This window comes from Alligator sinensis, unplaced genomic scaffold (genome assembly GCF_000455745.1).
Source record: "Alligator sinensis unplaced genomic scaffold, ASM45574v1 scaffold453_1, whole genome shotgun sequence".
NCBI lineage: Eukaryota > Metazoa > Chordata > Crocodylia > Alligatoridae > Alligator > Alligator sinensis.
In genome coordinates, this window is record NW_005842485.1 from 607134 (window position 1) to 618497 (window position 11364).

At 52.4% G+C, this 11364-nt stretch overlaps 1 protein-coding gene across 1 annotated transcript; it reads right to left on the minus strand.

Moving 5' to 3' along the window:
- Positions 1–6616: 6616 nt before the first annotated feature.
- ADRA2B (adrenoceptor alpha 2B) lies at positions 6617–11088 on the minus strand. The gene has a single exon (XM_006031159.3). It carries the CDS (start codon positions 10619–10621, stop codon positions 9302–9304), a length of 1320 nt encoding a protein of 439 aa, XP_006031221.1. The 5' UTR covers positions 10622–11088; the 3' UTR covers positions 6617–9301.
- Between the last annotated feature and the right edge of the window lie 276 nt (positions 11089–11364).

Consider the following 11364-nt stretch of genomic DNA (forward strand, 5'->3'; position numbering starts at 1 on the left):
ACTGACAAGTGCAAGGTGCTGCACCTGGGGAGGAAGAACCAGCAGCAGACCTACAGGCTGGGGAACTCCCTTCTCATCAGTGCAGAGGCAGAAAAAGATCTTGGAGTCACTATTGATGCCAAAATGAACATGGGCCGACAGTGTGGAGACACGGTCAGGAAGGCCAACTGTTCCTTGTCATGCATCCACACATGTATCTGGAGCAGGTCCAAGGAGGTGACCCTCCCCCTCTATGCGATACTGGTCAGGCTGCAGTTGTAGTACTGCGTCCAGTTCTGGGCGCCGCACTTCAGGAGGGATGTGGACAGCATTGACAGGGTCCAAAGGAGGGCCACCCGCATGATCAGGGGACAGCAGGGCAGGCCCTATGAGGAGAGGCTACGGGACCTGAACCTGTTCAGCCTCCACAAGAGAAGGCTGAGGGGGGACCTAGTGGCCATTTACAAACTAGTCAGGGGGGACCAGCAGGCATTGGGGGGGTCCCTGTTCCCCCGAGCACTCCCAGGAGTGACAAGAAATAACGGTCACAAGCTGGCAGAGGGTAGATTCAGACTAGACATCAGGAGGCGCTACTTCACAGTCAGGGCGGCTAGGATCTGGAACCAACTTCCAAGAGAAGTGGTGCTGGCTCCTACCCTGAGGGTCTTTCAGAGGAGGCTGGATAAACATCTCACCGGGGTCGTTTGACCCCAGTACTCTTTCCTGCCATGACAGAGGGTCGGACTTGATGATCTGCTCAGGTCCCTTCTGACCGTATCAACTATGAAACTATATATGAAAAAGTTGTGAACAAACTTTAAAAATGGATTCACCTTTAAAGGAAAAAAATGTGGGAAACCATGGCCCCACTGAAGTTCCAGCCTGCAAGGGGCAGCTGGCAGCCCCCCCTGCTTTACTCACCACTTCCTTCCCCACACACTGCAGGGCTGGGGCCTGGGGCAGCAAGTCAGGAGTGAAGGGCACTGGGTCGGGACTTGCCATTGATGTTTACAAATGGCTCCTGGTACAAAAAAGGTTGAGAACCACTACTCTAAACCATATCCACACAAACCATGGGAAATTAAAAACTCTCCAATGTGCAACTGTGGTCACTCAGAACAGACCATGGAACATATAACAACTCAGTGTCTGACCCACAAATATGAAGCAGGTATCACAGCAATACACTCTGCTGCTCCTGATGCGATTGTTTGGCTCAACCACCTAAATGTAAAATTATAGTTGCTGTTCTGTATCTACATCAGCCATACAAAAAAAGAACACAGAATAAAAAGGGCCTGGGTTGATGGCCAGGCCACAGGGAGGAGCAGCAGGCAGAGAAGTGGTTTTTGCCTACGTGCCTGGCAGAGAACGCGGTGAATGGCAGCAGCAGGGAACACAAAGCTTCTTTGCTAGCTGGAGCCAGGTTCTTGTGTCAGGATTCACACCTGAGACCTCAGCCCTGACAGACACTAGCATATGTGAAGGAAGAACCAAGACCCTTCATTCATCTCCAATGACATGCTGCAGCCATCTTCATCTGCCCAGAATCTCACCCAGACTCATGCAGACTCTATTAGAAGGGAGCAAAGGCCAAAATTGTCTGCCTGGGTCAGACTAGTACTACTTTATGATGGCCACCAACTGCACCCAGCTATATCAGCAAGGAATGAAGTAGTCCATGCTTCTGGATCTTCCAATCAAGCACCATGCTGCAGCAACCCTTCCCCATTGCAAGCTGAGAGAGCAGTACAGCCAGCATGTCCCAATCCACAGACCTTGCCTGGGACAACTTCAAACTCTGCCAGTGACCCACAGCAGGACCTGAGCAAGTCACTTAGCCTTTCTTGTGCTACAGGTCCCTATCAGTGAGGTGGAAAGAGCAGCACAGCTCTGCTTTGCAGGCTGCTCATTCAGTCATGACTGTGCGATTGTAAACAGAAGTGCAGGAGAAGCGTAGGGCTCTGTCACACAGCCTTGAGATACTCTGCGGGAAGTCGGTGCTTTGCTTTGTCTCTCCACGTGCACGCTGCCTTGCTATTGTGCGAAGGATTGTAATGGCTTCTTGTCTCTGAGCTCAGATGATTTGCTTGTCTCATCTGCCTTCGCTATAAACCATCGTCACTAGTCACCAGACTACGGAAACAGCTCCTTCCGGTAGGCAGGCAAGCCGACAGACTCTGGGCCAGCTCCCCAGCTGGTGTGAACTGGCAGGAGTACATCAGCATAGCCCCTGGCCCCTTGGCACCAGCAGAGGGGCTGTCCCTGTGCTGCACTCAGATATGAAACTGTACAGCAGCCGCCTTAAATCAATGTCAGGGAGTGCTGACACTGAGTTATAGGTGTGCAAAGACATTGAGCTTTATTGGATTTTGAGCTGGCGCAGGGGGCTGCACTGAGAGCCCTGGAGAGGGAAGTCCTGGAAGCCACAGATCAGGGACAGCGTAGGCAGATGCTGAGCCAGTGTCTGCTGCACAGCTTTGCTAATGTCTACCCTGGATAAACCCACTTTGGGGGCAAACACAGTCCCCTGACGTGTCTAACCTCAGCTCTGTAGCAGGGCTGCCAGTGGCAGTGTCCTGATAAGCCAGGGACCCAGGCCTGGAACTGGTTCCCAACGCCATATGTTGAGCTAAACCTTTCAGCCACAGGGCTGAAAGCCAGGCCCTATAGGACAGCACTTGAATTTCCACAGTGCTGAACTCCAGCAAGTCCCAGAGAAATTCCTGCATGCTGTGACTACTCAGTGCATCTGGGATCGGCCCCTGAGTCTCTAGCACTGTATTTTGCATTCATCAGGTTCTGCGAAACACCATGGTGCTCGAGGGGTTAAGCAGGTCACAGTGTATACTGCTGTGATTAGCATTTGGTCCTAAGGACTGCCAGTGATCTCCTGGGCAGGCAGGCGGACAGTCCCACAGCCATGCCAGCTTGCTGGGAGGGAGCCCTGGCGGAGAATTCATCACAAATCTTGTGGAGGGAAGCAGAGCTTCCCCTGGGGTGTTGGGGCTCAACCTCTTCCAGCCAGAACCACACCCCAGGGCAACCGGTGACCCATGGGGATGGTGCCAGATGTTCGCAGAAGCCACAGCTTCCTCCCATGAGCATTCACTCCCTCCTGACCTCCCTCAGCTCCCAGTCCTCAGGGGTGCGTGCCATTCAGTGCCTTCACTATGAGGAGAAAAAGGAGGTGAAAACAGGCAGCAGCTTCCTCCTTCACCCCCTGGGGGTCCTCTAGCTCACTCGTTTCATCTGAACCCCCTAGAGTGGAGCGGTACCACCCTAAGCAATTGGGCCTTGAGCCTAGGATGGGTGGCCTTGGAGACAAAGGGGCCTGGACCTGAGCACCTGGTTAGGGGGAGGGTAAAAAAAAATGGCAGGTTGGGCATGGAGCCTGTTTCATTGGAGGGAGAGAGGGGGAAGGAAGAAGAAAAGGGAAGGCAGAAGCAGAGGTGTTCATGGAGGGAAAAAAGCAGAGACAAGGGGATCCAACTCCCAGTCACTCCCATGAAGCCCCTCACAGCATCAGCAAAGCAGGCCTCACCCCAGTGGGGAGCAAGAGACTGGACAGCAACTGCTCTTGCCCGTTGGAGCCTGTGAGGACCTTGTGCTCCAGCTGGAAGGTGCGCTGCCTGCTCTCCAAAGACTAGCAGACCTTGTAAAATGTGTGGGAAGCTGTCGGAGGCTGGGAGCAACAATTCCCAGCACGCCCCGGCTTTAGGGGAGCTGTGCCAGCTCCAGGAATTAACCCCTCTGTGGCAATAGCCGTGCAGCGGGACATAATCCTTGGAGTGTGGGGGGCAGCTCTGTCCAGGGGCAGAGCTGCCAGCAGGGGACAGAGGCCTTGTTCCAAGCCCCTGATCTCCACCCCAGTTCCTCTCTTGACCTCTGTCCTGCCTGGGCCCTGTGGCGCCTGTGGGGCTGGGACAGGGCATTCTGTGACTATGCATCATGCCTGGAGCTAATTGGAAAATCAAAACTATCCCAAACATTGCCAGACAGTTTCCAATGGCCCAGAGGGCTGATTCGCAAAAGAAGCAGTTGAGTTCAATCCAGATTTGGGGGGTTTGTTTCCTCTCCAAACTTTCCCCCTTTTACCATTTTTAAACCAGAGAGAGGAGAGGGAAAAAACAACCCTCATCAGTGTTCATTTAGCCCCCGTACTGGAAACCGATGCCAAAGTGGCCTATCCAAAAGGTCTGGAACACTTCGGTCTAATCCTTGTGCTGCAATGCACAGGCATGTGATGGTCTCTGGCAGCTTTAGGTGTTTGGGAGACAGCAGGCCATCCTGGGGTGATGTCACGGCACCCCCACCCTCACAAGCCTGGACAGCGTGTCCCAAGCAGGACACGTGCTTCCCCAGCACAGAGGCCGGGGTTCCCCTCTTCTTTGCATCAAGTTTGCATCTGCTGATTGCAGTGGAGTGATTTCCAGTTTGTATCAGTTTCCAAAAGAGGCAAACAAGGTTAAAAAAAATGTCCCAATAGACCCAGGAACTGCTGAAACAGTGATAGCTTCATCAGCAAAAATAGGTCGTCCCCTCTCTAAGCAGGGGAGACAATCGTCCCCTCTTTACATATGGGAGACAGTGGGCGCATCTACATAAGATGCTTACTGCGCATTAGCCTAATCACGCTGCACAGTAGCATGGTAGTTAAAACCTGTGCTAATAGTCTCCTGCACAGTGTAATTAGGCGAATGCGCAGTAAGCATCACCAAATAACCATGCACCAGTGCTACTGAGCAGTAACTCTAGTTACTCCGTATTTAGCTAGTACTTTATTAAGCAAGTACTAAACTAAATGTGCAGTATCTAAGGTGCACCAATGAATATGTAGACATGCCCAGTGTCAGCTAGTGGATGGGGTCTTAGAGAGGGAAGCAAGACAGTGGGGTTCAGTACCAGGAACTTATGCTACAGCTCTCTGGGCTGGTGTCTCCCCTCCCAGCCTTTGCCTGCTAAGACAGAAGTCCCCTTGGGGCAGGGGCTGCTTTAGATGCTGTGTACCCATATCACAGACCGCTCTCACTGCCTGCAACCTATATCCATTACCCTACAATAAACCACAAGTCAGTCACCCAGGACAAATCCTACAGTATGCACGGGGTCTAGGCAGGCTGCCCTGCTCCCTGAATCTTACAGGGGATTTTTTTTTTTTTCTGCCTGTCATTCCAGAAATAACTGATCTCGACCTTTGCAACATTTTGTTCCATTTCTCGCAGCAAACATTTTTCTCCCCCGGTCCTGCCGCTCACTTCCCATGTTGCCTCGCTGAGCCAGCTCGCAGGCAGTCAAAATGTGTTCACGTAACTTTAAACAAACAAACTGGTCCCAGGGAGGGAAAAAAAAGAAAAATCTGAGTGTGGTTGTGGGAGGAAAGAGCAGGGTTTGTGGCCAATGGCTGACCTGAGAACTAGGGTGGTGGGAATGCAGGAGCTTTTACGGACTGCTTGGATCTGGGGATGAGGAGTGCCAAGCTGAGAGAGCTGCCCAGGCAGGATACCTTTGGTAGGATCAGCTGTTGGCCAGCTGCCTTGTCCCTTTATTTAGAGAGAGGAACCAGTGGTAAAGGGCAATGTGGGACCTTGCCATGGGGTATGGGAGCTACAGGCTTCCAGGAAGGGCCTGATCTCCTTTCCACTAGCTTTACAACACTGATTTTTGACTGAGGGGCTCTAGATTTGCTCTGATGTCAGTGTGCGGTGAGCTGGGCCACTGCCTGTGTTAGGGGGACCTGTGTGGTTGTAAGGAAAAGATTCAGGCTTAACAGTGCAGGAAAGTGTGATCAGTGCCATTGTGTGAGACCTCAAGAAAGAGCTCAGCCTGTTATGTGCTCACAGGAGAGATGGATAGGCTCCCAGGGGTGCAATTGGCTGAAGGATTGTTCCTTTCTCTGTTCCAGCTCCCAAAGTGGAGAAAGTGAGTCAGTAGCTCTTCACGGAGACCCCGCAATGCACAGCTGGTCAGAAAGGGTAAGTCAAGTGGTCTATGAGGAGTCCCGCTGCAGCTGGGTAGGAACATGAGGTCACTGCCTCCTTCTCCTGCCTCAGTGGGACCCATTTCCCCTCATTCCCCAAGCCAGAAGGAAGCATGCGAGCTCCCTAGACCAGTCAAAGAGTCAAGGAGAGCTCAAGTCCTTCCCTGACGTAACTGTAACTCTGTAGATACCCCCACAGAGGAGTCAGCTTTGCACTGGGGTGCACTGTGACACCCCAAGCCACCTCTGCTGTGTCCCCCAGGGCTGACATGCACTCAAACCCTCCTGCCCAGAGAGCCCAACAGAGTCCAGCCTCAAGGGAGCGTGATCGGGGTGAAATCCTAGCCCCACTGAAGGCAGTGGCTTTCACAGGGTCAGACTAATACTTCATGGGCATTACATTTCTCAAGGATCTGCTCTGGCTCCTATAGAAAGGGGGGTAGGTACAAGAAGCGTGGACCTGAGAGTGGGACCGGTCCCCCAGAACTCCTTGTGCTTCCGGTTCAAGCGTGACTCGTTGGGCTCAGTGAAGATAACACCATTTCCCCGTGCCTCAGTTTCCCCCACTGCAAACCAAGCACTTCGCGCCCCCATTTTGAGATGCTGGGTAAGCAGTGCGCATCGGTACAGCCCTCAAAGAGTGCACACATGGGCTTATTACAAAATATCTTTTATTGTCAAAATAGCTCAGACTCTTCATAAACATCACTCCGTACACCGGACATGGGGCAAAACACAGTTCCTTCCATTAGGAAATGGGGCCATGAGGCAGCAAGACTCGCGCATGGTCCAAAGAAGCACCCAACCCCTGGCCCCATTGTATGGCATTCCCTTGCTCCATGGGAATGGATGATCAGAGACACCAGGCCAGTTGGATGCATACGCCCACTTTTACAACAGGTTTAGGGACAGCCAGCCCACCCCACAGTCCCCTTTGATGTTTTTAGGGTCAGCAAGCAATCAGTTTTCCTCCGCTCCCCCAGGTCTATTTTCCCACCAGCATGGGGGCAAAACCTATTCACAGGACACTTCATTTCTCTGTTGCCTGCCAAGAGGATTGACTGAATTTCAATGTGGAGGCCACGGACGGTATCAAAGTGCTTAAAAATTCACCATCTAATTGCGATTTCAATAGCCAGCTGAAGCTGGCGTAGTCCGCAGGACCAGGATGGAGAATCAGGATGCTTAGTTTCTTTTCCCTGCTTCCTGACCCCTAGTATATCCCTGCTCTATTCTGGGAATCAGTTTGACCACCTGCAAAGTGAGGATCATGGCACGTGGCATTGTAAAGGGCTTACAGTGAGATAGGATTATTTAAATTAAAAAAACAACAACAAAAACCCCCAATGTTGCATGCCAAGGGCAACTCTTCTAGGTTCTGGATCCCATCAGAGCAGGCATGTTTGGGTGAGACACAGCTCACACCCACGCCATGGGTATTGATCTGCTCTTATTAAACATAGCTCCACGGGGGAAGATTACACAAAAGACCCCACAATAACCAAGAAGTGTAAAAACAGCAGTCTCCCTCCTGCTCCCAGCTCCAATGCTGATGTGCAAAATTAAACTATAATGTCATTTTTTACAGTGATTCAAACACAGAAACACAATATAAAAGCAGCTCACACTTCCTTGATTAACTATCTGCTTTTTTTCCGCCACCTGCATTCATACTAAAGGTGTTTTGATTTAATGCCTGCTTTCCACCTCGTGAACAGAATCTAATTTGGAGGGAGCATTTGGTTCAGCCTGGGGGAGGCATATGAACAGCGGCAAGACAAACCACTAGAGGAGATGCTGACCCCAGAGGTGAAGTGTCAGAGGCTGTGGAGCAAAATCATGACCAAGTCCTGGAGCGCCCATAAGGCCATGAAATACAAGGGAGGTGGGGGCAGGGAGCAGGACTGACCCTGCTGACTTCCAGTTTCACAGAAAAATCTGAGCACAGATTTTGTGCTGGGTTCTGCAGAGAGGTGAGGAGGAGTGGGGTACATGCAGAAGAGGGAAGGAGCATAGCGTGTGTAGAAAATAAAGAAAATGATAGAGAAGAAAGGAAGAAAGGAAGAGTCTTCCCTTCATAAGAAAAAAAGGAATCAAAGAAAGGAAAATTCTCTCCTCTCAGTCCCATCCAGTGTGACAGCCCCTTCTGTGTGCACCACTCTGAGCCCACCCCAGACTTCATTACCGCTAACCCCAGAGTGGGTCTATTGAGGGCGGCAATAGTGAGGGCGCTAATGGAGACACCACTCCTATAGCCACTGACCTTTGTAAGCCCACACTCAACAGACTGCCATGTGGGAGGCAGCTGTGGGAGAGCTGTCCACACAAGGGCTCCTGCCAGTGGGATTTGGCACTGGTTCTTTATCTGGGGATCAAGGTATGGTGACAGAGGCTCACGCTTACTCAGCTGTTAAGCAGGAAAGCAATAGTTGGGGCAGACCCCTGCAAGCTGGATCCCAGCTAGATGAAAGGGGAAGTCTTGGATATCTCAGCTAGACCAGGGAGGGGGATTTCGCTGACTCTCGGTAAGGTAGAAGGGACAGATCTCAAACTTGAGGTGGGTCTCAGATACATGGGACAGGGGGCATGTGGGTCCCAGCCTGGAACAGGTTCAGAACTCCTCCCTTCCCCACCCTGCCAGGCCAGCTGTGATTTGGCTGCCTGACCCTGCTGAAACAGAGCCCTGCAGATTCAAGCCCTCGCTGCAGTGGCTCTTCATTGGCACTTGAGGGCTGTGCAAATGCATCAGGGATCATGGGTTCTGCTGGCACAAAAGGGCACAGGGCAGCTGTTCCTGGTACTGAGTTGGCCATTGCCTGCCTAAGCAAGGAGGAGGGAGCAGGAAAGAGGAGGGAGGCTTGACAGACTTTTTCCCCCCTGACATCCACACACATACTGTCATCCAACTTCTCATCCACAAGACAAAGGGGAAAGATCTGCATCCCAGCACTGGCTGAGACTCCTAATTTTGTTACCCAAAAGGCGGTTCACCCACTCCCACCTGCAGACTTTGTGAGCAGGGACTACCTTGTCCCACCCTGTGCATCATTCACATGTTCAGGGTTCCCCTACTCAGTATAAAACATGTTGGCAAAACAGCCCTAGCTTCTGGTTTTTCAACCCTTTGCAGGAAACAACAGAGAGACAGCTCAAAAAAAACAGAGGCTGATCCAAAAATCAAGTCTTTAAAATGCACTCTTGAGTCCCCTGCCCAAACACATCAGCCAATGAATAAATAGAAGGATTTTTAACACAGTCGGTGGAAGGGATGCAGTTCCTCCTTCCTCTCTCTAGCCACCCCTCTCCCCACTACCTACAGTCTCCCACCTCCCTGCTTTTGTCTCACCAGGCAGTCTGAGTCCACTGCCTGCACAGGATCTTCCTGAAAGCCTTGCGAAAGTCCTGGTTGAAGATGGTATAGATCACAGGGTTTAGGGAGCTGTTGCAGTAGCCAATCCAGAAAAAGAACTGGAACACGCTGTTGGGGACCTTGCAGAGTTCTGGGCAGATGGCCCCCAGGCTGTAGAGGAAGAAGAAGGGGAACCAGCAGAGGACAAAAACCCCAATCACCACTGCCAGGACAAAGGTGAACCTCTTCTCCCGGTTGAGGTGGGTCTTCCTCTTCCCAGGGTTGGCACTCAGGGTCTTCACCCTCCTCACCAGCAGCACCTCCCCCTTGGCAGTGGCCAGGGTGTCCATGCCCTTTGGAGAGCTTTGCGGGTGCCCATTGCGCTGCTTGTGGCTGCAATGAGGGGACTGCTCCAGCGGGCTGGAGCCAGAAGACTCCTTCTTCTCCGGTTGGGACTGGCTAGGACCTGGGCTGATAACGGCTGGCAGTGGTGACTGCTGCTGCTCCTCTTGTAATCTCAGAAGAGATGTCCTGTCTGCAGGAGGAGGAGGGGTCCCCACCTGATCACCCTCCTCGATGGCCACCTGATGTCCATTGAGCTCCTCTGTGTCCAGCTGCTTGGAGAGTTTCTCCTGGATTGAAGTCTCCAAGGTGGGGCCAGTCATTTTCTTAGATGACTCCTTCTTCTTGCTTGTGGGCTTCTTGTTCCTGCGCTTGGCAATCAGGTAGATCCGCAGATACACCAAGATCATGATAATGCAGGGAGCAAAAAAGGAGCCAATGCTGGAGGAGAGGATGTACCATGCCTCCTCGTTGAGCTTGCACTGTGGTCTGCCAGGCGGACTGTCCTTCTTGTTCCCCTTGTAGATCAGGGGTGGCAGGGAGATGAAGGCCGCGATCATCCACACAATGAGGATGATGCACTTGATCCTCTTGGGGGTCCTCTTAGAGTTGTACTCGATGGCCTGGCTGACAGACCAGTAGCGGTCCAGACTGATGGCACAAAGGTGCACGATGGAGGAGGTACAGAAAAGGACATCCAAGGCCAGGTAAATCTCACACCAGGTTTTCTTGAAGTACCAGTAGCCCATCAGCTCATTGGCCAGGGAGAAAGGGATGATGAGGGTAGCCACCAGAATGTCTGCAGCTGCCAGGGACACCAGGAAGAGATTCTGTGGGGCTCGGAGGGACCGGCTGGTGAGCACAGCAATGATCACCAGGATGTTGCCAAAGATGGTAAAGAGGATGAGGAAGGTGATGATGGCTGCAATGGCTGCAGTGGCTTGGACAGAGTACCCTTCAGGGCTGTCCATGGCTTTGTCCTGCCGGGTGGAAGGGAAAGAAGATGAGGTGGTCTTCTGCAGAAGAAGGGAGTAAATCTCAGAGAAGCGCAGACCGGGAGCCAAGCGTCCCTGCTCTCACGGCTTCGTTGTAGCCTCAGGTCCAAGAGATTAGAAGCCTCCATGGATGCCCAATCCAGGGCAGGAGTGATAGGTCAGAAAGGAATCCACCAGGGAGCTCCAGGGGGTCTGCAACTCTGCCCGTGCCCTGCTCCCCATGCTGTGTGCTGCAGGAGCAAGGTAGGGGCTGTCTCTCCGCTCTCAGTTGGTTCTCAGCACAGCTTCCTTCCCTCCACGGCTGCAGCCTGCAGCATTGGCTGTTGCTTTCTCTCTGTCTCTCTTTCGCTCTCTATGCTCCCCAGGTGCTTCTGTTCAGAGGCAACGGCTCACAACAGCCCAAGAAGTTTCCTAAGTCTCTCTCTTCCCCCTCCCACCCACCCCTCCGCTTCCTCTCAGGGAAAGTTGAGTCTTCTCCAGCTCGAAGCTGCGTTGCTCCCTCCTTGCCTTGCTGTGGGGAGAGTCAGCCTCTTCTGCTTTATAAATAAGCTGCAGGGAGGGTGGGGGTTGCATTTGCTTTTCCCCATCCTTGATGTGTGATGTCAGGCAGCCCAATGCTCTGTCCCATCCCCTCAGCAGGCACCAGAAGAGGGGAGAGAAGGGAGGAGACAATGGATGGGGGAGGGAGATGGCAAACACCGCAGCAGCTTTTCAGTGCC